The following is a 26,400-nucleotide window of genomic DNA, read 5'->3' as shown; positions in this document are numbered from 1 at the left end:
GGTGGGAACTAGCACTGGAGACAGTGAGAACAGAGTAACAGTGGAAAATTGCTTGCATGCAGACCCGTAACCTGTCTCTGAACGGTCGGCTCCGACTGATCCACTTTAAATTCCTACATCAGGTCTATTATTCACCCACCAGCCTACACCTGTTCTCTCCCGGCCCCCCGGAGAGATCCCCACACTGTAAAAGATGAGGTTGGGACCCGGCCGACTTCTGTCATGTGGCATGGTCCTGCCCACATATTAGGCCCTTCAGGGGATACAAAAAGAAAATCACGAACGCCACCTCCCACATGATAACGTCTCAGAGACATTACTCCCCAGAGTTGTGGCTGTTGGCAATGATTGAAGGGGACAACCGAGCGAAAAGGAAACTGTTGGGGATGGCATCCGTAACTGCTAGATTTCTAATTGCCAAGACATAGTGAAAGCATAGAGCACCATGTTTTAAGAACTGGCTAAACTTTATGAATGTGTGCTATAAAAGAGAAACACGGTACGCAACAACACTACCAAGCGGTAGCAGACCACTCTACTACTGGGAACCTCTAAGACACTATATGGCCAAACAAATGCTAAAATCACTGGCTGTGGGGTCGGGGGGAGCCCTACCACGTCAGGATCGCACTATTGACGAGGGTGCATAGCTCCATTTACGTGGGAAACCTGTGTGTGGAGAAATTTGTGGGGATGAGTACTATATGTGAACCAATCTTACCGAGATTATACTCCTGTAACATCGGGATGGACCCAGATATGCTGTACGATGCCTAATTGCTACAACTGTAAACTGAATTTGATGCACTGTATTTGGTCGCTCAGGGAGGGACGGGGCTATTACTGTTTGACTAGGTGGGTTGTTATTGTTCACCGACACACGAAACCAATAAAGAAAGATTTAAAATAAAATAACGTACTCTACTCAATCACCACACAAACACACACACTCAATCTACAGTACCCTTACACTCACTAAACTAATGCCTCACCTTTTCAAAGAGTAGCCTCCACATTCCACAGCTTCCTCCTTGTTAGTTTACTACCATAGGTCAGACAACGATTAAATAGTAGCAGATCCCGATTTCTAGTGACAAGCCTGGGGTGAGAGACATCGGGGCTAGGAAGGGACTGCAAGTCCCTCGGTTTAGATAGACAATTGAATTAAGAAAAAAAAATAATCAGATAAAAACCCTTGAAATATTTTTAGGAGTAGGTGTGTAATTGAGGCCATCCCTGACAAAGCTTACAGGGCAACTGTTTAGAATGGAGTGTGGTGTTCTATCCCGGTGGTACTGGATATCTAGTGTTCATGAATACATATTACAGAGCTTACAACATTAGGGAGCCCCTCCTGGAATGAGGAATTAGCAAATTTCTCCTAATCTAAATTATGCGTTTCCTTTGTACCTGGCACTAGGACACCATATTGGGCTGTCGAACAAAAGAAGAGAGTCTCCCAAAATGAGTGCCAGGCCTGAAGATGATCAGCCATGGCCTCCCTGTTCATGCTGACTTCTAGGGTCCATCTATCCCGCAGCCTTTATTGGTGGCTGTCAGATATGTCATGTTCCTGGGATGAGGCTATTATGTACCCTGACACTTACCCCAGTCCCTGGCCACCTTAATAAAGTTCCCTGGCTGCGCCACTAGGTGGGGAAGTGCCCTGTGAGGGTGTGGGGCTGTTTGGGGGTACATTAGCTCCAGCAGGAGCAAACGACTCATGTTTTTTTGGAGAAGGAGGGATTCCCCCATATGCCACATTGTGGAGATAACGCATAAGTACTGACAAAATAAAAACACCCTTAAATGGCTTTATTAAACTTAAGGAAAACTTAAGACAACTGCATGGAAATTGGTACAGGATGGTTGTAACAAAAGGTGCTTGGGAAAATCAGTCCTTGAACTCAGGATGACATAAGAACGAAAGCAAAAAAAAGGCATACTAAAAATGTACCAGACAGGAAGATTTCTAGAACTCACTCCCTTTGCCAAGTGTCCTCCACCTTCTTCGTGTTCTCCTCCTCTCGGTTACTTATTCCACAGGAAAGGGCTCTCCCACTGTTAGACAGATACTTTCTGCTGGGGATGAAAGTCACTCTCTGTTTTCTCTCATATCCCTCGTCTGAGATTACAAAGCTTTCCTTCATCTTACTGGGGCACACCCTTCCTCTGGGGTCCTCTGGGGTCCCAGGCTCCACTCTTCCTCACTGAAGTCCACCCCTCTTCCGGTTCATGGGCTCACCTCTCGTACATTGCAGCCCACCCCTATTCTGGGCTCATGGGCTCACCTCTTCCTCACTGCAGCCCACTCCTCTTCCGGGTGCATGGGTTATTCTCTTCTTCACATAAAAACACACTTTTTACACAATGGGGTGAGCATCTCTTCTGGGGATTATGGGGATTTCTCCCCCTCAGGGGAGAAAACCTCTCTTCTGCTGCTGGAGGGACTTAACTCCACCCTCACTGGAGCACACCCCTCTTCCAGGGTCCAGGGGCATTTCTCTTCCTTACTGCTCAAGCAACTCCCCTGCTCTTGTGCTCTTTCGCTATCACAGCTAACTCCTCTCCTCATCTCCCAGCCCAAAAGACACAGTCTATGTTTCTTAGCCTCCGCTTTAAAGCCCTCACCATCCACCAAGTGACTGAGGTAAGATTTTGAATTGATTAATTAATTGGCTACCAGTTCAAACTCAGGGGAACGAAGGCTTTAAACGGCTTGACACCATGTTTGATGTCTCTCAGTTGTTTCCAGTGGAGGAGCTAGTTTTTATCTGCTGTCCTGCTCCTGTCTTGCCTCGTGACTGTCCCCCAGCACAGGCGTTCAGTTTTGTGGGTTTCTGTTCCTTTACAAGCACTGCTGTTGGGAGAGGGGATTGGTTTTCCCCTTCTAGAATCCACACCGGTTGCCTAAGGGGTCTCTTTGAATGTGCTACTGTTTCCCCATAGCATATCTCTCTCAGAATCCCTGGAATCTTCTCTAGTTTCCGGAGCTCTAAACTTGATTCATCCTGTGAGATGCAGTTCCAAACACCCAGCTTTTTTTGGAACTGGTAGTTCCCAACTAGTTACCCACTCCAAGAGTTTGGGAATAATTTAGGGCTGGTCCGCCTAAAATCCTGAGTGAGATTTAGGGAGACTCTCTGGTAGGGTCTTTGGGGAGAACCCTACAGGGCTAATCTGCAAAGGCCTCACCCCTTCTTGTACAGTAATTCTTCGCCTTGCACCAGATGATATTCAGGTTGCTTAGCTGGTCCAGTTGGGGTCTCGTATGAATGTCCAGTCAGCCCTACTCTCAGGATGCGCAGTTGAACCTGTGACTTTGTCACACCGAATACTCCTCTTTTTAGCTCATAGTCACACTGTGAAAAAATTCATCATGAATGACAGGTACGGTAGCGGTTCAGTGGCAGTAATCTCACCTGAGAGATGTCTTATATTGTTTGCTATTGTCTACTCAGAGCCCTGATATTACAATTGCATGATAAATTGTCTATTGCTTCGTTCTGAACTCTGTTTGGATACCTATCAGAGGTTGTAAATGCAGGGTACATTTTTGTGATCTTTGTCACAGTAGAAATGTTCCTCGGCTCTGGTTTTAAATGCACTCACGTGAAAGGCTGAGCTCCTGGAGACCCAATTGACGGATTGCTGATTAGCAATGAGCCATTGCTCAATGGACCTTCTGCTAAAGGGACCACCTTTTAAAACTATTCCTTAAGGGGGCGTGGCTTGCAGCCGCTGCGGGAAGCATGGCTCCTTAGAAGCTCCTGGTGTGCTCCAGACTTCGAGCAGAATGACGACAGTTCCTCTGCCCGATTTTGCACCAAATTGTAAATATGGCATGCCTTGGCATCGAGGCACAAAGCGCTCGCAAAATTCAGTGATGTGCCACCGTGATTACTGTGAAAATAGCAGTGGGATCTCTCCATCCGGCGCTGCAACCGCACTGAAAAAGGCACCCACGACCATTGCTAATTCACTGTAGCCGCTTTGGTGGAGGTGCCGTTCAACTGAAGCAACAGCCGTGGCCCGATTCAACGGCCTGGGAGGCAGCCGCAAATCCAGCTGAGTGAGCTCTGTTCCGCCTGAGAAGTGGCATCCGATGCCTGCCTTCAAGCTCTGGGTCTGACTGAGCTTCTCTCCTTCAGCCACTGCGGCGGTTGCAGCAGTTCCCACCTCGCTGTTTGGACCTACGGCATACTTAACCACCGCTGAGAAGCCATCACCACTAGGCTGGAGGAGCGGGTGGGGTAGTTCATCGCCAGTGGTTAAGCTTTTCTGACGGCGGACCTTCCGCTGCAACCTGGCTGGGCGAGCTACGCCTCCCATGCGAAGCTTCGGCCGCTGCCGGCCTCGGCGCGCCTGGGCTGACTGGTGCCCCATTCCGCCTCCTCCACCAGTAGGGTAGCGCTGCCCCTTGCTGAGCGAAACTGCTGGGAGCGCGGCCCACTTCGAGGTGATTTCACCCCACCACCTGGCCCGGTGCCCAGCTCGGCTCACCTCTGGACGGACTTTCCAATCCCCGCCGCAGTGCTGGCTCCCCTCCCTGTGTGTGTCTCTCATCCCTGCCAGCCTTCTAGACTCTGCAAGCTTCGTCCCAGCAGGGAGGGGGACCTGGTGGTGGGGTCCTGGAGGGTGTTTGAAGCCCTGAGATCCCCTGGAGGCCCCTGAAATGTCAAGTGAAGCCAGAGTGTCGGAGCCTCTGGGGAACACAGCAACACGGATCACGTCCCTGCCTGATTACGGTAAGACCCGGGTCTAACAGAGGAGGAGAAGCTTCTGAGGCGCACCTCCAACAGCATCTTGGTGCTTTAAAAGACTATCCAGCTGCACGGTCCGGTGATCCTCCCTCCTAGCGAAACGCTAGACCCTCCAGATATCACCACAAAACAAGGTACCGCCCGGCTTGACCGGAGGAGACGGGCGGAGAGCTGACATAACACAAAGCTTTTCACCACCTCGAAGGAGAGTGCACTCTACTGCCCTTTGAATAGGGTTTGATCATCTCTTTCCCAGCTTAACCGCATTTGCACAGCAGGAGTTTCCTTGTTGGTTCCACCTAATTGCAGGCTAGTGCGGAGGAGTGAATGCGGCACAGGCGGACTTACTAGATTCCTAGTCTTCTTCCTTCATCAGGCCGCAATGGCGAAAAGTGGTAAAACAACCAAACAGGCGGACATAGCAGTGCTCATGAGTGGTGCCACCTTGGATAAGGCAAAGAAGGGCGACGTGCTGACTGAGCCATCATCGGGAAGCGGTCCTAACCAGATAGCCATTGCCGCAGAACAATCCGCTATGAAATCCGACTTAAAAGACCTGCTAGAGGCCCTAACTAAGGAGATTCAGAAATGCACTGAAGAAGTCTCGAAAAAGATCAACCTCCTGGACAAAAGATTGGCGGATGTAGAATCTCGCACAGCAGAGTTGAAGAATGAGTGGTGTGACCAGAAATACGAATGGGAGCGGAGGCAGGATCGGATTGCTGCACTTGAGGCGAGGTTTGAACTGCTGGAGGCAAAACAGGAGGACGCAGAAAACAGGTCAATGCGCAACAGCATTCGCTTCAGGGGCATCCACACAATGGTCCTGGACTCAGCCCTGGAGGGGTATGGGTCTGATCTATTTAGGTTTATCATAACACTACCAGACGGTGCCCCGCTTGAGTTAGAACAGTCCCGAGACAATTCACCTAATCTCCACCGGACGTCCTGGTAAGGATTCACTTCTATAAAGTAAAGGAGGAGATCATGAAAGAGGCTAGATCAATGCAACAGATCAACTTCAGAGGCTCTATCATGCTCTACCAATACCTAGTGAACTCCACCCTTCAGAAGCGGAAATCTCTCAGGGTACTAACGGATTGGCTGCGGCGGAAAGGCGTCCCGTAACGCTGGGGATTTCCAACTTCGGTGAGGTTCACTTGGGAGGGAGCCCAGCAGCAGGTCCACTCACTGAGCGATGCTGAAAAATGAGTAGGTGTCCGGGGAGGAAGTGGAGCTTCCGAGTCTGAGGATATCCCTAAGAGTTCCTCCAAGAAACATCCAGGAACATCATGGATGAAGGTCAGCAGAAAACGTAGGATCCGTGGCCCTCCTCGGAAGACGCCCAAACCGGACTGATAATCTCTCCACGCTCCCAAATGAGAGAATTCCCTATGGGAGACTTTGGTGTTAATCTCATGCATGCAGCCAATACGGCATTTCAGGTGATGCAGTTATGTTGTTAGGCCCCCTGAGTGGGGGCTGAGCAGGGGGTGGAGGGGCGCCACTGGGGGTCCTACTGAGGGGGGCGGACCCTATTCTGGATACACCTTGCTACATCCCCCTCCGCTGAATTAGTATCATCGCTGCTCCTCTCGGGGTCGGGTTAGGCCAGGTTGGCCTCAATTGCTCGGTGCCGGAGCACCACCTATTGCCCTGTTAGGTGGGATGTGTTCAATCCTGCCGGTTTAGAAGTTTGGGGGTGTGGGGATGCCGTGGGAAGGGGTTAGATGGGAGAGTATTAGTACGGTTTTACCTATCCTAGCGCATTTAGCTGAGAAATGCAACACATTGACATCAATAGTCATTTCGGAAACACAGAGTCCCTGTAGAAGCATATATGATCTTCAGCAGGGAAACACCCATAGCTGATCCTACTAGGGAACCCAATGGGGACGTATGATGAAAGAGAGCTCAGAATCCTCACTTGTAATGTCCAAGGGCTGAACCACCCAGGGAACAGTAGATCCGTGGAGCACAAGCTTGGGTTATTAGAAGATGACGTGGCTTTGCTCCAGGAGACCCACCTACTGCACGCTGATGAAAAGCGCATCAAATTTAGGGGGTATGAAAAGCAGTTCTTTGCCACATCTAGGGAGAAAAAACGAGGGGTGGCAATTTTACTAAGTGAGAGGGTCCCCCTGACAAACATCAAAGTCAAAAGAGACCCTGGTGGGAGGTTCCTCCTGGTTAAGGGGTACCTCATTGACCGCCCTATTACTATAATCACTATTTAATGCCCCAAAGCTGCCCAGGACAAGTTTATTTCAGACCGGTTCCCAATGATCCTGGCCTTCGCTGAGGGTGTCATTATGGGTGGGGACTTCAACCTGGATCCGGATCCCCTGGTAGACAAAACCCTTCCCCCGACCAGAACAGATTACACACAAGCCCTATCATTTGAAAGACTCCTGAGGGAAACAGAGACTGTAAGTACATGGAGATTACACAATAGCGGGTTGAGGGACTACACCCATTATTCTCATGCTCATAGGGGCTTCTCGCACATAGATCTTCTGCTTGTTTCAGGCGCCATTCAACCCAAGCCTGGACAAGGGAATAGTTTCTTACCTGTAACTCCATTTCTCCAGCATTGGTATCTTTCATGGATTCACATGCTTAGAATATTCCCCGTCGACAAGACTGGGAACCCTCGGTAAGCTTATAAAGCCTTTTCCCGTAGGAAAACGTTAGACACTTGTGTCCTATCTACGTCGTTTTGGACCGCGCACGCACACATGCCCCACTAGGACGTAGTGGTATAAATGCCCCGCCCCCGCGGCTCCCTTCAGATTTCGACCCCTCCAAAGTGGAACAGGGTGAATCAAAAACTATCAGAAGATTGCATTTTGGGGAGGCCGGAGGGCGCATGTGAATCCATGAAAGATACCAATGCTGGAGAAATGGAGTTACAGGTAAGAAACTATCCCCTTCTCCAGCATTGGATCTTTCATGGATTCACATGCTTAGAATAGAATGCACAGCAGTGAACTTGAAACAATGGAGGAGGTGTAAATGCAATCCAGCACCCACCCCATCCTGCAAAAGGCGAATCATGATCACATAAGATTCGAGATTAACAACAAGCCACAGTACTGCACCGAGCAATATTTATATAAGCCAAAAAAGGATACATAAAACACACGCGTTTACCTCCATGCGTATATTCGTACATATATCTATATATATCTATATATAAGAGAAAGGGCTTACCTTATTGAAAGAGATGTCGCAAGACTGCTCGTCCCATTTGTATCTCGTCCGCATGCTGTCGTTCGAGGCAGTAGTGCCGGGTGAATGTATGGGGCACTGACCATGTTGCCGCCCTGCAAATGTCTGTCAGTGGAACCCCTGCCCACAACGCCGTCGACGACGAAGTCGCCCTGGTCGAGTGAGCTCTCGGACGTCCTTGTAGCGGTTTTCCCGCTCTTGAGTGACAGAAGGCAATCGTCGACGAGACCCATCAGGCCAGTCCTTGTTTTGAAATTGCCTTCCCCTTTGCCGAAGGCCCATATGCAACGAAGAGTTGCTGTGTAGATCGAAGTTGTTGAGTTCGATGAAGGTAACATTTTAGAGCTCTCTTGACATCCAGGGTATGCAAGACCTTTTCCGCAGCTGATGAGGGCGTTGCGAAGAAGGTGGGCAGGACAATGGATGAATGTTTATGATAAGTCGTAGGAACTTTCGGGATGAAACGAGGACTCGTTGACAAGACCACTTTGTCTTTGAAAAATCTGAGATATGGAGGGTCTATGACCAATGCCTGCAACTCTGAGATCCGTCTAGCTGATGTTATGGCTATTAGAAAAGCCACTTTCCATGATAAAAACTTCATCGACGACGTGGCCATTGGCTCAAAGGGTGGTTTCATTAACCCTGCAAGTACCATGTTAAGGCTCCACGTCGGTGCAAAACGCTTAACCGGGGGAAATGTCCGGAACAAACCGCTCATGAAGTGTTTCACTAACCTGTCACTAAACAAGGGTGTTGATTTCCTCTCTCTTGTGAACCTAGAGATGGCCGCCAGGTGAACCTTTAGAGATGAAAAAGACAAACCACTCTTCGCCAAATGTAGTAAATACGGGAGAAGCTGTTCCAGAGTAACCCTCTGAGGTTCCACTCCTGCCTGTCCTTGGCACCACGTACAGGATCTCCTCCACTTACACCCGTAGGATTTGTTGGTGGACGGGGCCCGCGTAGCCTGTAATATCTTCCGACAGTCCGAGGGAATGTTCAAGGCACCAAATAATGAAAAGTCAGGAGCCAAGCTGTGAGGTTGAGGCTGCTCGGGTTGTGATGCCACACCGTTCCTACGTCCCGGGACAAGAGGTTGGGCGCCTTCGGGAACGTTATCGGATGATCCGCTGACAGATAAAGCAGGTCGGAAAACCATGGTTGCCTCGGCCAACACGGCGCTATCAGGATGACTCGGCACCTGTACCTGCATATCCACTGCAGAGTTCTCCGTATCAGAGGGAACGGAGGGAAGGCGTAGAGGAACTTGCCCGTCCACGGGAAGGAAAACACTTCTCCCACCGAATCTTCCTGTGGCCACCTGCTGGCGTACATCTCTCACTTCTTGTTCTTCTTCGTGGCGAAGAGATCCAGCTGAGGTCGCCCCCCATTTCTCGAAGACCTTCGACAATTGATTGGTGTCTATTTCCAATCGTGAATCTGGTCCATATTCCTGTTGAGCGAGTCCGTCTGCTCGTTCCTCACTCCTGGCAGGTGATGAGCTACGATGGATATATCGTGTTTTAGAGCCCAGTGCCACACCTTCTGAGCCTCGATGAGAGGGTTCTGGATCGCGTGCCGCCTTGCTTCCATAAGTAAAACATTGCCATGGTGTTGTCCGTCAAAACTCTCACTGTGGATCCCCTGATGTGAGGCAGGAACGCCCTCAGGCCCCAGCGGACCGCTCTCAATTCCAGAACGTTGATGTGCAGGAGAGATTCCTTCTGAGACCAACGGCCTTGTGTCTGAAGAGTGCCCATGTGCGCTCCCCAGCCAGTTAGGAACGCGTCCGTCACCACAGTGAACCGGACTCCGGCTCCTGTAGGGGTACTCCTTTGGAAATATTCTGAACTCTCTTCCACCACGGAAGAGCTAATAGGAGCTTTTCGTCGACGGTCAGCTTGTCTGGCCAGAGGCTGTGAGCCTGCGTCCAACGATCCACCAAAAACTGTTGCACTGGCCTCATGAAAAGGCGGCAGTTGGGCACCAGAGGAATGCAGGATGCCATAGCTCCCAGGATTGATGTATATTTTCTCCCCGACAGCCTGGAATCGATTTTCAACTGACCTGCCAATCGACTGAGCCTGGTGATCCGGTCGAGGGATGGTCTGACTAACCCCAACTGGGTCTCGAACTGTGCACCCAGAAACACCAAGCTTTTGGACGGCGTTAACAAGGATTTTTCGAAGTTTATCGCAAACCCATATCGTTGCAAGAGGCTCATGTTGTCCTGTAGACTCTTGTGCGTCGGCGCCGGAGGGGACCCCCTCACCAACCAGTCGTCGAGATACGGGTATACATGGTGGCCTTGCCTTCTCAGCCAGGCTGCCACCGGAGCCAGTCATTTTGTGAACGTTCTGGGGGAAGATTTCAGTCCAAAAGGAAGAACTGTGAACTGGTAGTGAGTCCGCCCTACCACAAACCTTAGGTACTTCTTGTGTCGCCGACACGTCGGTATGTGGAAGTACGCGTCTTGCAGGTCCAGAGACGCCAGAAAATCCCCTTCTTGAACTGACCTGATCACCTCCTGGAGCGTGAGCATCTTGAACTTTATGTTTTTCAACAACTTGTTTAGTTCGTGCAGGTCTAGGATGGGACGCCACATTCCAATTGGCTTTTTCACCACAAAGTATCGGGAATAAACCCCTTGACCCCTTTGTGAAGACGAGACCAGTTCTATAGTCCCTTTTTATAGCATAAGTGCTACTTCCTGCAGCAACACGCTCAGATGGGAATGAGCTACACACGCTGGTGGAATATGCGGAGGGTTGCTCTTGAATTGCAGGGAATGTCCGTATTTTACAGTGTCCAACACCCATTGATCTGTTGTTATTAGCTTCCATTCGTTGACACTCTGCCCCCCAGAACGTTCCAATGCCCGTCATTGCTGGTCCTTGCTCTGTTTATCCCTCGTCGACGACGAGTAACCTGCTCTCTTCTTGGGGGCTTGGTAGTCCCGGCGACGTTTAGCCGCTTGCGAAACTCGCCTGTATCCCTGAGAGGAATATGCTGGCCTACCGAAGGTTCGGTCCCACAATGAAAATCTGGAATTCCCCGATGCTCCTCTGAAGGGACGAAAAGACCGGAAACCCCGACCACTCTGGAGGGCCCCCAAGGAACGTGCCGTGTCCGAGTCCTCCTTCATGCCCTTCAGGGCCTCGTCGACCTTCCCGCCGAAGAGGAGGTCTCCTTCAAAAGGCATATCCAGTACCTTGTACTGCACCTCCGTTTGGAAGTTGGTGCATTTCAGCCATGCCTGTCGTCGGAGAACTACGCCGTTGTTCACCTGCTTAAACCCCGACTCCGCAAGGTCTACTGCGATGTTAATGGCATGATTTGAAGCCTCCTCACCTTCCCTGACTAGTAACATAGCTGCTTTCCGATGTTCATCTGGAAGGTGTTCGAGTATAGGCGCCAACCGATGTCACATCTCCCTGTCGTATCTAGCAACTATGGCGAGAGAATTGGCCGTCTTCACTGTGGTAGCACCTACCGACAGGACTTTTTTTGCCGAACACATCCTGGCGTCTAGCATCACTTTCCGGGGGGGTCGTACACTTGTGTTGAGCCCTTGCTTTTCTCGCCGCCGCCGCCGATACCACAGAGTCAGGTGTTGGTTGTGAGGAAAGGCACTTGGGAGTAGAGTTCTTCTTGGGCCAGCCCGAATTCTGTGCAAGCCCTGGCCATCATGTTGTGAAATGACCCGATATCGTCTGGGGGAGACGGCTGAGCCGGGCTCCTCGGGGTTTCCAATTCTGCATCGGACTCCCAGGTCGGATCCCTGGAGGGGGAATGGAAGACCACCGACGACGCTCTGCTGCCTGATTCCGAATCCCACAGTTCCCCTTCGTCGCGGCGTGGGGCTGAGAGATTTGCTTCCAGAGGCCCTGCCGCAGGGGTTGAAGGTGGAGGGCGGCGAGACGGGCCTGGGTCGTCGACGACCAGCCTGGCCGGAGTTGTTCGAGGCAGTCTGTCATCCAGTGTTCTCAGCAGCGTTTGCAGCGTGGACAAGACCTCCAATGAAAAAAACGATTGCGGATTAAGCAGGGGGGCAGAACCCGGAATGCTCCCGGAGAAAGGTGTGGTAACTTGTAACCCCAGGTCTGCAGGGGCAGCTATCCTTTCGCCCTCGTCTCCCGAGGATACCGACAAGGCCTCCTGCTGTAGAAGTGTGTCCAGCAAAATTGGGTCGTAGACCTCTGGACGCCAGGCCTCTTGCGGGATATCCGTCGACGAAGCAATAGTTGACGTCGTTGTCGCCGGCAATCCAGGAACAGTTGATTTCAACTGCGTCAGCGGCAGAGAAGTAGCTGACGACTGCCCAACCGTCGACGACGGTGGTGGTCGCCAGGCTTATGCATTGCTCCCGCCTTTTCTGAACTCGACCTGCATTTCTCTGTCTCTCGACTCAAGGTCGATCTATGACGATCGCCCGAGGAGGATTTAGATTTTTCTTTATCTTTCCTCGCTGAAGATGAGGACGAAGAGGCCTTCTTCGAAGAAGAGTCCCTGTAATGGCCTACCGACGATTCCTTGTCCACTGGTCTCGATTTCTTTACTGGGGGTTCCGATGACGATGAGCGGCGCGGGGCCCCTGAAGATTTTGACACTGAGGCTGCGCTGCGTGTGGAGCCTACTTACGAAGGCGGGTATGCCCCCGCTCCGTCGTTCAACCATGCAACAAGTCTGCGACTCCTTAAGAGTCTTCTGGGAGAAGCCCTTACACATGTCGCACTTGTCAGCCGAGTGATGAGGGTGCAGACAGTAAATGCAGTCCATATGTCCGTCCCCCTCATAGACCTTCTTTAGTCCGCACGTAGCGCACGGGCGGAACAGTGCTTTTCCCGACATTGGGAGAAAAACCGCAACAGCACAACCTAACCAAGTAGAAAATACACGGGGTGTTCCCACTTTGGAGACGGTTGAAATCTGAAGGGAGCCGCGGGGGCGGGGCATTTATACCACTACGTCCTAGTGGGGCGTGTGTGCGTGCCCCAAAACAACATAGATAGGACACAAAAGTGTCGAACGTTTTCCTACGGGAAAAGGCTTTATAAGCTTACCGAGGGTTCCCAGTCTGTCGACGGGGAATATTCTAAGCATGTGAATCCATGAAAGATCCAATGCTGGAGAAAATAGATCTACACACCCGGACGATTTCGGACCATGCCCCAGTGTCTGCAGCATAAAAGGCTCCACTCATCCCCCTCAGAGATTCCGGAAGCTGTACGACACCATCCTTCTGGATGATAGTGTAAAAAGGGAAACCAAAGAAACACTCACTATTTCACTGAAAACGCAATGCCTGATACAGGCATAGACATTATCTGGGACGACATGAAGGCGGTGGTGAGGGGTACCCTCATTATTGCAGGGGCGGAGCAGAAGTGGATCTCGAAAATAGCTGTGGCCAAATTAGAGGGCAAGGTAGTGTCATTGGAAAAGGAGTTACAGTCGCATAGATCATGGAAAACTGAGTGGGCATGGAAGAAAGCTAAGACTGCACTTGAAATACACTGGGCAGATCGCACCGCTAAATCATTAGCCTACACCGAACAATTTTATTATAGCAAAGGCAATAAAGCGAATAGAGTGCTCGCATATAAACTAAGAAAAGTCTACACCAACATCCTAAGACTTATCGGAGCTGATGGTAGAGCTCTTTATACCGATAAGGACAAAATGGAAGAGCTGGTGAATTACCACAGGGCAGTAATGGACGGCCCTCCCGCGCTCCACGATAGCCTGCCCAGCTATCTGCCCACCCACATTCCCCGTACACAACCTCACAGCGAACCCTTGAAAATCCGATTACGTCGGAGGAAGTCATAAAAGCCATCAAGTCCCTAACAAACACGGCGCCAGGCCCTGATGGCCTGAATGCTAAATTTTATAAAACCTATGCGCATATTCTTGTCCCGCAACTAACTACCCTATTTAACTCCTTTCTGACCACGGGCTCAGTCACTAAATCAATGGCGGAATCATTAATGATTCTAGTACACAAACCGGGGAAGGACCCAGACCAGGCCTCCTCTTACAGACCTATAACCCTTATGAATAATAATGGGAAAGTGTGCTAGGCAGAAACCTGTGCAGTTCCCTTTGGGAACACTGCAAAAGATTTAGGACTACAGGTGTTAGCAGTAAACCCACTTGGTAGCAGTCTGTACCACCCAGATTTACCTGGTAGCTGTGGCTGAGCAGTCAGACTTCCCTGAAGAAGAGTTAGGCAGTATGCAAAGTATACACAATAGGCACTCAGACACAATAGCACAAGCAAACACTGACCAGAGCTTTGGTATCAAAGTATATAATTATTTATTTAAAAACACACTGTTTGAAACACTCCAGAACTCTTATTGTAAAACACTCTAAACACAGTTACTATTATGATATATACAACCCTTATTCCTTATCAGACAAGTCTTAGTTAACACCACTTATTTCCAGACAGAGGTGAGCGCTTAACTATAGATGGCACTCCAATAAGTTCATGAAGAAGGGAGGGAAAAAGACAGAATATGTGAGGATACACCACTCTAAGATTTAGGAACACTTTTAGCAAGGCAGAAGAGCAAATGTCACTTGTGAGCCAAAGTCCATAGGCTGGGCCCACTCTTAGAGAGAGCAGAGCACAAATGCCCCCAAGATCACACAGTTACACTAGGCTTTGAAAGTCTTGCAGAGAGTTCGAAAAGAGTTTAGAAAGGCTCAGAAAAGTTTAGCCAGGGTGTCCCAGGCTAACCCTGGTTCGAAAGCCGGGGGCTAAATCTACCCCGTACAGTCGGTGGCAAGGGAAACCAGGCGGAACACGGTACCTTAAGTGGGAAGGATCCTTCAGCGGTGGCAGTTGTTCCTGGCAGCGGGTGCAAGTCTCGGCGTCGTCCAGAGGAAGAGAAGATCTCGACTTGGAGGAGAGATGAAGATCGTTGCACTGCCAAGGAAGAAACCAGCCGCAGAGTTTTCTGGTTAAAGGTACTACCCTTTATTTCGCGGTCGTGGTAAAACGTGGTATTCCGGTTGCCGGGGTGCTTGGCACAGGCAAGGCGGCCACGAGATGCGTCAGGAAGGCGAAAAGACGGTGAAACTGGTTATCCCCACCAGTCAAAAGAAGAAGACTCTCCGGCGGGAGATCTCCTCTGTCGTTGGGAAAAGTGGTGAGACGGTCCAGCAGGGCTCCACCGGTGGTGTCGTCGTAGCAGGTCGGCTCAGCTTCTCCCTCGTCGGATTCTTAGGTCCTGTGGTGACTTCTGAAGTCCCCAAAGCCCTGCTTTCACTCAGCCTAGCTGTCACTCAAACATGCCGGCCGGCTCACCACTTGGGCCAATCAGGACGGAGTGCGACTTGAGTTGCCTAGGCAACTCAGTCCAGGGTGCCTAAATCCCCCTCCACCCCTCCTAAGTACCCCAGACAGAGTGGCACCACTTTGGAGGGCTTCTGTGGAGAAGCCCGCCAAAAAGTGGAACAAAGGGCTCGACTTGGGTTGGAGTCACAGAAGAGAACACAAACGCCATTTTAGAACCGAGTTTTGGCAAAAAATACCAACCGGAGAATTAATAATAATTAAATAAACCGGCGGTATGTTCGAGGCTATCGTAATTAAATAAATAAAGATAGTAGCCTCGAACAATGGGAAAATCCCATAGAGAAATATTCGCGGTTGAATATAAAAAGTAGTATCCACTGCCACCAGCCAAAACTCGATCAGGGGGGACGGAGACGTGCCCCCTCGACTAACAGACCCCGGGGCAATCGAATTGCCCCGGCCAGTATGTCCACAATATGTTTGTACTGGTTCTGTTCAGAATTCAAGACTAGTAAAGTCAATGGTGACTTTACATGCCCTGGGAGACAGTAGTCAGTCCCAGGGTATGGAGTCTATACTGGGGGGTCACTATGACACCCCTGTGTTACTGCACTGAGGGTGCTGTGTAACACACATCACAAAAACACATGAAGCCCTATGGAGTAAAAGACCCCATAGCCCATTAAACACATCTAGAGTCAAAGGAATACACTCAAATCATGTCCAAGAGTGAGGGTAAAAGAGTCTCACTCTTGGCAGGAGAAAAAAATAAACCCCAAAAATCCAGCAAAGCTGCTGGGGGACTCACTAGGTTAGCAAATTCAGCCTAAACAGAGAATTCTCACTAACAAAGTGTTTTCGAAAATACTAGCGAAAGGCTGAAATCGCATCTCCCGGACATAATAGCCCGTGATCAGACAGGGTTCATCCCGGGAAGAGGCAGACAAGACAACATCCGGCGTACTATAAATCTCATAGAGAGCGCGTCTAGGACGGGGGTGCAGATGGCGGTACTGTCACTAGATGCGCACAAAGCGTTCAATCTAGTGTACTGGGGTATATCAGCAAGGTATTAGCACACTTTGGGTTTGGCCCTAACTTCTCAAGATGGGTTATGTCTAATTATCAAAACCCCACCACGCAGCTCTGTATCAATGGTGCCAGATCTGAAGTGATCAATATAACTAGAGGCACCAGGCAAGGCTGTCCACTTTCGCCTCTGTTTTTTGCATTATCTATGGAAACATTTGCGAAGAGGGTCAAGCGCAACCCAAAAATAAAGGGACTTGCAGTGGGGGAGCACGAGTACAAGATTGCACTATACGGGGACGATGTGCTCATAACTGCGACTGCGCTGAATACATCCCTGGGGGCCCTATGGGAGGAAATTGAGGAATTTTCAGTGTCTCCGGGTTTAAGGTGAACCTAGGCAAGTCCGCTGCATTGGCAATTAATCTCTCCAAAAAACATAAGGCAGCCCTGAGCCCCACATTACCGATTCCATGGGCTGATTCTGCGATCGACTACCTCAGGGTGCAGATCCCTAAAGAGATCTCCCGGTTGTATCAGTGTAACTTCCCCCAACTACTGGATGAATTCCGGCGAGATCTGAAGCAATGGGAGACTCGGGAAATCTCCTGGTTCGGCCACATCACTGCAGTAAAGATGAATCTAGTTCCTAAATTACTATACCAATGCGCTGCGCTCCCGGTAAATGTCCCAGCAAGCGAACTGAACAACCTGCAGAGAAGTATACAAAAATGTATCTGGGGGGGGGAAACCCAGAATAGCAAAAAGAATCATGCTTCGCGGGAGGGTGTTGGGAGGAATGGGAAGCCCAGACGTGGCTAGATATGCGCACGCAGCCCAACTCTCCCACGCATACACATGGTCCCAGTCCACTGACCAGCCTCTGTGGAAGCAGATGGAGGAGGCCTGGTGCCCGGTTCCCCCATCAGAGCTCGCTCACTTACCGCCGGTAAAGAAGCACACAAACCCGGGCCCCCTCGCGGCAACAAACGTGACTGTTCACAGGTGGAAGACAGCAGCGCAAAAATTGGGTTGTAAGGGCCCCAGGGACCACTCACTTCCTTTTGGAATAAACTCGATTTCCCCCCGGGTGATCCTGCACACGGCTTCACATCATGGAAGGAGGGAGGACTGGGAAAGTTGTCAGATATGCTAGAAGGTGCCTCCGCCATTCAATTTGGACAATGTAAAGAAAAATTCGGGGTAGGGGAAAACGAGAGGTTCCGCTATGTCCAACTTCGACACTGGGTCTCCCACAGAACGATTAGGGAGAATGGAGCCAGGGAATTGACAGCGCTTGAGAGTTCTTTACTATCTACCGCCCCTAGGGGCAGAATCTCAACACTCTACCGCCTGCTCGATAGAACGGACCCGGAAAAAAGGAAAAGTACATGCTGGACTGGGAGAGAGACATAGGCCGAGAGATAGAGATCGAGGAATGGGGTAAGATCTGGACCAGGCTCCACAAGAGCATGCAAAGCATCTCAAACAGGGAGGGAGGTTATAAATTCTGTTATAGATATTTTGTCACCGCAGCCCAACTAAACAAAGCCAATCCAGAAATTCACCCAAACTGCTGGAGAGGGTGGGCATCTAACGGCTCTTTGTTCCACCTGATGTGGTCTTGCCCGAAGGCCGAGGCATACTGGAGGAAGGTGACAGACCACATAAAAGCTATCACTGGGCTTTAAATTCCATGGGACCCTGGAATTGTGCTCCTGGGGGAGACGGCGGCAGGTATCACGGCTTTGCACTCATCTCCTATTGGCTGCAAAAGTTGCAATGGCAAGGCTCTGGAAAGATGTTGATGGCCCCTCTGTGCCTTTATGGTGGTCAAAGTGTTGGGAAATTGTGGTGGCGGAAAAGATCACAGCCATTCGAACAGGTAACCTGAACTATTCATGAACTATGCCGAAAAATTCCCATGCCTCACCAGAAGGCCGCCGTTGATGCGCTGGTTCCAAGAAGGAAGGAAGAAGCATGGGGGGTTCGGGGTACACTGAACTATTGCCGGGGGGCACTGTGGGAAAAGCACCTATTATTAGCATCTCGGCCAACTTACAGCCACTGGGACATGCTGTTATTTACCTTTGACAGATTGTGTTCTTGGAATATACTATGCTGATGTCAATGTGTTTTTCTGTGAATACTTTCATAAAATGTTTGATTGAAGAAAAAAAAACTATTCCTTAATGACCTTCCTAAATAGGAAAAAAAAACAGAATGTGCAATGCAGTGACTGCGGGGAGGCCACAGGTGGAAGCATCCAAAAAATTAACAATCAAAACATGAGCAACCAAAATACCATCACCCAAAGGACCAATAAAGACAAATACCAGCTATCAAAGAATAAGCAACCAATAAATATAAAACACCAGTATTAACAGCAGCAGCAGGCAGGTAAAGGACCAATGCCCAAAGAACATTTAAAATACAAGCACTCAAAGCACCTTCCTTCCTGCAAGCTTGATCCGAGGCGTGAAACTGTTGCACAGGAACTGGCTCTTTGAAGTGTAGAAACTGCAAATGAAAAATGCAAAATGTCCTTATTCAGTCTCAAAGAGGTGCAGGTGATCTAGGTGTGATACAGAAATAAAATATGAAGAGAAATCAGGGTGTGGGAACGTGAAGGAAAAGTGTGCAGAAAACATGGTGTGCCACTAGAAAAGTAAAGGAAAGGCATGGGTTAGCAGAGGCTGTTCGGAATTTGATCTAAGTTAGTGTTTTCTTCCCTTCATGTGAAATCTAAGGGATGGATGATAGCTTGTTGTTGATGTCTGTTGGCTGGTGGTTCAGACTGCCCTGATTACGCCATTTGCTTCCTCAGGTTTGTTAGCCCTCCTCATTTCTGGTCAGAGTCAGGCTTGCTATCTCTGCAGTCTGTTAGTGTATGATGTGCCGAGCACCACAATGTGATGTTCAAATTCTATTGTCTGAAGTGCTGAAGGCCTGGTATTTCAGAGCTCTTTACTGACCCTATTGTAATGCCTGTGCTTGGAGAAGTCACTTCTCCGATTGGGTGGCTCATTTCCCACCATTCTCCTGCCTCCCTGTGCTCTCAAATGATGTAATGCCACTGCTGTATCAACAGGGTGCATCTAACCCTAAGAGTTGGGCAGGAGAAAGAAACAAGTGGATTAGGTAGATGTCAAGTGTATCACAGAAAAGAGGAGATGGGTGAACAGAGTAGGATACATTAACTTATGTTTGGTTTCCTTTTAGCTGAGAGCTAACATTTCCCACTTGAACACTCTGTTTTACGCATGCCAGTTTGCCTATGTATTTTGACGACTACCCTTTTCCCCACTTCCATTCTGCTCACCTGTGGTTAATCCAGTGTGGGATGTTGTAGTCATCTCCAAGGCGGGAATCCCCAGGGCCACTGCGATTGTGCAGCTATCAAGAGAATGTGTAGCAATGTTCCACAAAGGGAGGGGGCAGGGGGGGAGGAGATGATTAGAATACAATGATACGTACTACCCTCACCAGGTCACCAAATATGCCAAAACCTCATACCAAACATTTAGAGCCTAGATGAACCCTCAAACACAGCTCAAAGGGATCATCTTCCACAAATCCCCTTACTTCTAAATGCCCCAATTCCTGCCCACCATCAAATGCATTAGTGTTCAATAAAGAGATGAGAGAAGAGGTGAAAAGAAAGAGAGACTGAAGACCGAACAGACCAGAGCTTCGGTGGTCACAACAGAAGGGCAAAAAGATCAGAGTGCTAGAGCCCAATCACAAGAGGTCGGGATACTCTTCATCAGAGAAACACATTCATTAACATACAGATGTAGCCACAGAGGTAAGCAGTTACAGGAGACAAAAGGAAGGATGATCAGAAGACTAAGCTGCAAAGAACAGAGCAAGGACACAGGGCAGAGCAGTCAGAGATAGAAATGTAGGTTCATAGCTTGCTGGTCACAGTTTGCACAGTGGACAATGTGAAGGCACAGACCGGGCAGAGGAGGAGGCCACAGAGGACATGACAGGAAAGGGACTAGTAATAAGTAGGGTGGAACTAAAGCCTTTAGAGAAGGGCTGCCATTACCTTAAAGAGTGGCACAGCATGAAGGGGCTGCTCGCCCATACACACCAAGTCAACACCGATCCCTGCATGTAACAGAGAAATAGTTAGAGCAAGCAATAAGGAGGCCTTGACATGTAGACATTATAAAATGAGCACATTCAGATTCAACCATAACCACTTACATCCTGCACCTTTTATTTACAACTGTTAGAATGTATTATTATATCATCCAATATGTTGTGCAACATTAACACACTGGGATAAAACAGAGCCAATTGGGAGATAAAAATAGAAACAGGATCCTCCAGGGGGCGCAGAGATGTTATAACGCATCTCAGTTCGTCTCCTCTGAAGGGCACTGTTTGTGGGACCTGATCCCCCCCCCCGACACCCCGGAGAGAGGAGAAAACTCCATTCCCACCCTTCTGAGTGAGCCGGGCACCTTATGCCCAAATTTGAACCCCCGATGTGGAGCCGTCTTGGCGATACGAGCCTTGGAGATTAGAAGGGGCAGAGGCTCCTCCTTCCTGCGGCGCAGCGGCTCCGCGCAAAACTACTGCGGGCCCGGGCCTGAACGTGGCCTGTGGGTTGGCTAGGCTGCCCCGGCTGGCGGCTCCCCCTTCCTGCCTCGAACACGGCGGTGGAGGCAGCGTGCACCCGGGGGCGACCGTGGCAGATCTCCGGAGTGCTGAGATTGGAGACCCAAGGAGGCACCGTAGAATCACCGTATAGCTGGAGGCCTTGCAGAGGCCCAAAGAACGAAGAGGAGGGCGGAGTGAGGGAGCCCTCGCTGGAGTGTGTGACGCCCTGTGAGGTCGCGCGGCGAGAACGGGTGCACCAGGAGTCGGTGCGCGGGAGGCAGGTGGGGCCTCTCATTGGCCCGCACGCGGAGCACACGGACTCCTGCCGGCTGTGTGACGACTTGGTGCCAACAAGGTAGGGAGGTGCAGGCCTGGCCTGGCCGGCTCCCCGGGGGTTGACGGAGTCACGGGAGGAGGCGGGAGTGCAGCTAGAGAGAGCCCCCGGCACATATTGGAGCTCCGGAGGGGCCTTTGACAACAAGGTGTCCCGCGGGACCCAGGCAGACAGAACGAACATTGGGAGAGGCCTGCCCCCGCGGGCTGCATTGAGGCGCAGGCACTGGGGCTCCGGGACTGGTCCTTCCGGCGCCCAGCCACTGGGCTAACAAACACTGCGTCTAATTGACGGGGGTCACCCAAGAGGAGCGACGCGGTGAGTCGCCATAAGAACCCCAGGAGGCCTTGTCCACCGCTCCGGCGGGAGTGAAGACGCGCGGATTGGAGGGTCAAGGGCGAGGCGGGAGCCCTGTGGAGGAGAGACCTACACCTACGAGGGTGAGCTTGTCGGAGATTCGGACCCCCTCGCTGGGTCTTTGTCCCTTGCCCCTCTTGTGAGACCGGCCCCTGCTCCCTGTGGTGCCGACGGGGATTTTGATAGCGGGACTCTTTGGGCACAAGCTTTCGGGGGCGGCCCCCACGGGGCAGGGATGCTCGGGGGGTGGGGGGTCTATGAACTGGATGGAGTCCCTACAGAAATTCCGCCGCCCACCCTCTGGCCCCCTGACACCCCCTGAGATGGCGGCCCAGACACAGCAGGAATCTACTGACACCAGCACAGTCACCAAGGGCATGGCGGCCCTTCTGGAAGAAATTAGAGGCTTTAGGGCGGATATTGCTCTGCGACTGGACACCTTGGATAAGAAGGTAGACAATATTGATGACAGGGTTCAGGCGCTGGAGAACAATGCAGCTTCAAGCGAAATCTTTGAGACACAATTTGACATAAGCCAGTCGGAGCTCGAAAGGAGGGAAGAGAAATGCTCCTTAAAACTGGATGATTTGGAGAATAGGGAACGCCGTTGCAACCTGTGTTTCCTAGGTTTCCCGGAGCACGAAGGTGAAACGCAAGCGGACATCATCAAAGCTGTCAACGCAGTAATAGGATCGCTCTTCGAAGGGGCCAACACTAACGAACCAACCATTGACAGGGCCCATAGAGCGGGCGCATCCTCCAGAGGCCCCAGGTCCGTTCTCGTTCGCTTTCATTACTTTGCCGAGAAAAGCAAGATTCTCGAACTGGCTCGCAGGAAGGGCCCAGTGGAGTGGGAGGGGGCCCAGATCTCGGTGTATCAGGATCTGTCAGCCTTCACCCTTGCAAGACGTCGCCTTTGCTCCCCGTTGACGAAGATGCTCCAGACCAGGGGGGTCCGATACAGGTGGGGGTACCCATTCTCACTTTCTTTTGAGTTTGAGGGCTATAAGTATGCCCTGGTCACGGAGGACGATATTCACAGGGTGTCAGGTGAACTTTTGGACAATTGAAATATGGAGATGGGAGAGCAGGATGGTGAGCGAGCCCCGACAGGCCCAAAAGGGAACAAGGCTCCAAAGGAAAGGCGCAGAGTTCGAGGCCAAAGGAAATTTAGGAGAGTGGCCCCAGCATCCCCGGAACTTCCGAGTATTTGAGGGGGCTCCTGGAGTCCAACGAATAAGCCTGTACTTGACTCTGTGAACGGAGGGGGGATGTAACTGTTTGTGTTCTGCATTGATCTTGGGGGTTAGGGGGGGGGGGCTCGAGTTGTTGTTTATGAAGAGTTAATGAGTCCGGAGGGGGGAGACAATGGTGGCCTGGCCTGGCGATAGGATGAAGCCATGGAACTACCAGGCGATCAGGGGGGAAGAGGGAGGGGGGGGGTGAAGCGTGGGAGTGGGTTCACTGGGGTTACAGTTATGGAGCGCCAGGTTTTCTGGTTTTTCTTGCACCCCTGAGGCTGTCTCGAGCCATTAGCGGGGTGCGAAAGCATTGTGGGAGTAATAACACTTGCTGTTCTAAGAGGGGAGCTATGAGCCTTTACCTGTGCTTTAATGGATGATTCGCTCCAATTCCTGATAGTGGGGTCATTAAATGTACGCGGGCTCAACTCGCCTACAAAGAGGTCCATAATGGTGAGGGAATTTGCAAGGCTCCGGCTTCACTTCCTCTTTGTACAGGAAACTCATTGGGTTCGGAGTAAGGAACCTAAGCTTAAGGCCAAAACCATTGACCAAATGTTCACGGCGTCTTCCCAGGCAAAGAAGCGAGGAGTAGGTTTATTGGTTTGCCCCGGTACCCATTTTACGTTTAAAACTTTGAAATCAGATCCAGATGGACGATGTCTCATGGTTAAGGGGGAAGTGCGGGGCCGTTTGTTCACTTTGGTTTGCATATACGCTCCGAACGAAGCGCAGGACACCTTCTGGGTGGGAATGAAAGAGATAATAATGTCATTTTCTGAGGGCACCCTACTGGTGGGTGGGGATTTCAATATGGTGCTCTGCCCCGAGAGGGATAGGAAGTCTGATATTCCCTGCCCCAACATTTGTCTCCACAAGAAACTGGCGGTGGCCTTTCAGGAAGTGAACGGGGAACTGGGTTTGTGTGACACGTGCACATCTGAGCGGGGCCGGAATCCCGATTACACTTTCTACTCAAGGCCACATGCTGTCTTCTCTCGTATAGATTACATTTTGGTTGACGCCTCGCTGCAGTGAGAGGTCTCGAATTCGGGAGTGGAGATTGTCCCTTGGACGGATCACGATATGGTAAAGATTAGGTTGGGTCTCCCCCCCTACCCCGGCATCTGGATCCCGGTGGAGGTGCAACGACCTCCTCCTGCAAGACAAGGAGATACGCCAATCCCTCCTAGTAGCCATAGAAGACTATTTCTCCCTCAATGATAACGGGGAGGTTGGTACTATGGGAGTATGGGAGGCATTCAAGGCAACTATTAGAGGCACCCTTATTGGTATAGGGTCTGGGAAAAAAAGGTAGAGAGGCCGTGAGGAGAAATTGTTAAGGGAAAAGATAGAGGCTATTCAACCGGGGGGAAGTGGAAAACGCAGATGTTTCCCGGGAAATGGGAGGAATTACAGAGGTTGCGATCTAAGTTGGCGGACCTCCTGGTGGGACAAACGGAAAGGAAGCTCTCTTTCCTGAAACAGAAATACATGGAAAAGTGGGAAAAGGCGGATAAGATATTGGCCTGGAGGCTTCGTGAGCTTAGGAACAGCAGGAGGGTGAATTCAAACCACACTCCGGATGGGGACTCGACCGTGAGGGATAGCAAGATAGCGGAACTATTTAGGCGATATTACGAAAAATTGTATTGCTCGGAATATACAGGCGATGGGAATGAAGTTGACAGCTTCCTAGACTCCCTCCTGATTCCGGGCCTTCCTCCTGACAAGGCCGACTCTCTGGAGCATCCCATATCCCCGGAAGAAGTAATAGACACCATATCTTCATTAAAGAGCGCCACTGCCCCAGGGGACGATGGTTATACAGTTAAGTTTTATAAGACCTATAGGTCCACGCTAGCCCTGTTTATGGCCAAGATGTTCAATGCTGCGCTGGACCAGGGCTCCCTCCCACCCACGATGATGTCAGCTTTGATCGTAGTCCTCCCTAAAGAGGGAAAGGATCCCTCCTAATGCCAATCATATTGCCCCATATCCCTCCTCAACACCGATGTTAAAATATTGGCCAAACTCTTAGCAAATAGACTTGGGAAAATCCTCCCTACCCTAGTGCATGGAGATCAAGTGGGCTTCATCCCGGGTCGCCAGGGATCAGATAACATAAGAAAAACTCTTGATCTCATGCACGAGGCATCCAAACAGGGGGTGGAGGGTTACCTTCTCTCACTAGACTCAGAGAAGGCCTCTGACCGCGTCGGGTGGCCTTACATGGGCAGGGTTCTCCGAAAAATTGTTTTGGGAGATAACTTTTGTGGGTGGGTCGCAGCACTATATAATGGCCCCTCAGCGAGAGTACTGGTCAACAGAGGCACTTCGGAACCTTTCTCCCTTTCTAGGGGCACCCGGCAGGGATGTCCCCCGTCACCCCTATTGTATGCTTTGGCAAAGGAGCCCCTGGCCATAGCGGTTAGGAATGATACAGAAATCACGGTAATAAGGTGTGGTGACTGTGACTTTAAACTCTCCCTATTTGCAGACGATATTCTGGGCTACCGAACGAACCTTCAAGACTCCCTACCCCGGTTATTCAATCTCTTACACTACTTCGGCTCCTTCTCAGGGCTGAAGGTGAACACGTCCAAATCAAGCATCATGCCCATGGGTCCGGGGGATCGAGACATCGGAGGTGATACTGATATACTGGGGGTGAGAATAGAGCGGGAGTACACTAGGTACCTGGGCACCACCATCCCCAGAGATTTATCCCAACTTTACCAATGCAATTTCCCGGGGATCCTTGCCCAGGTTAGCAGCGACCTCAGATGGTGGGCACCCCTTACACTTTCCTGGCTTGGGCGTATGGTCACGGTGAAGATGATTATCTTGCCCCGCCTCCTTTACCTTTTCGCAGCGCTTCCCGTGGTGATTCCCGAGGCCTTTTTCGAGATGCTTCAGTCCTGTGTCCTCCAATTCATTTGGAACAGTAAAAGGCCGAGAGTCAAAACTTCCACCCTGACCCTCCCAAAGCTTTATGGCGGTTTCGGTCTCCCTGACTTTCGGCTCTACTATAAAGCAGCCCAGCTCCGGGTGATGCTAGAGCATATGAGGGACGACATGGGAACATATTGGACTTATATTGAGGACATTCACACCCACCCGAAAAAAAGTCGGAGACCTTTTGTGGGCTCCCCCTAAAGCTCTCCCCTCTCAGCTTAGAACACACCATACCCTGGCGGCCCTGTGGGCAGCTTGGAAGCCCAACAAAGTTAACAAACAATTGTCTTCTTGGCCGTCCCCCTTGACCTCGCTCTGGGGCCCCCCCATCGACCTGGGCTCCAGGGGCTTCCGAGACACCCAATCCTGGTCAGATATGGGCTTGGAGAGGGTCTCTCAGCTTTCTCGTGAAGAGGGCTTCATAGAATACGACAAATTGGTCGAAGCATTGGAAGATAGCCCTCCCACGGTCTTTGAATACTTACGCTTAAAGGGGATTTTGACCCATCCTCGGTGGGCCGATCAACTTAAACGCCCCCTCACTTCCTTCGAAAATATCTT

The 26,400-nt window shown here is 50.7% G+C and overlaps 1 protein-coding gene across 11 annotated transcripts in view; it reads right to left on the bottom strand.

The window, feature by feature from the left end:
* Positions 1 to 26,400, bottom strand: part of DEPDC5 (DEP domain containing 5, GATOR1 subcomplex subunit) — a 1,004,325-nt gene that overhangs the window by 645,835 nt on the left and 332,090 nt on the right. For all 11 annotated transcript variants that reach the window (XR_011276224.1, XM_069619835.1, XM_069619836.1 and 8 more), the window contains 3 exons: positions 20,390 to 20,451; positions 19,658 to 19,731; positions 18,786 to 18,855 (listed from right to left, as the gene is read on the bottom strand). Coding sequence is in view for 10 of the 11 variants with exons in the window: in XM_069619835.1 (XP_069475936.1) it covers positions 18,786 to 18,855; positions 19,658 to 19,731; positions 20,390 to 20,451 (206 nt within the window). In the remaining variant the exon portion in view is untranslated. The remainder of the gene's footprint in view (positions 1 to 18,785; positions 18,856 to 19,657; positions 19,732 to 20,389; positions 20,452 to 26,400) is intronic.

This window comes from Ambystoma mexicanum, chromosome 10 (genome assembly GCF_040938575.1).
Source record: "Ambystoma mexicanum isolate Mex_15411 chromosome 10, UKY_AmexF1_1, whole genome shotgun sequence".
NCBI classification, from domain to species: Eukaryota; Metazoa; Chordata; class Amphibia; order Caudata; family Ambystomatidae; genus Ambystoma; species Ambystoma mexicanum.
This window is presented reverse-complemented; position numbering and strand designations above follow the sequence as displayed.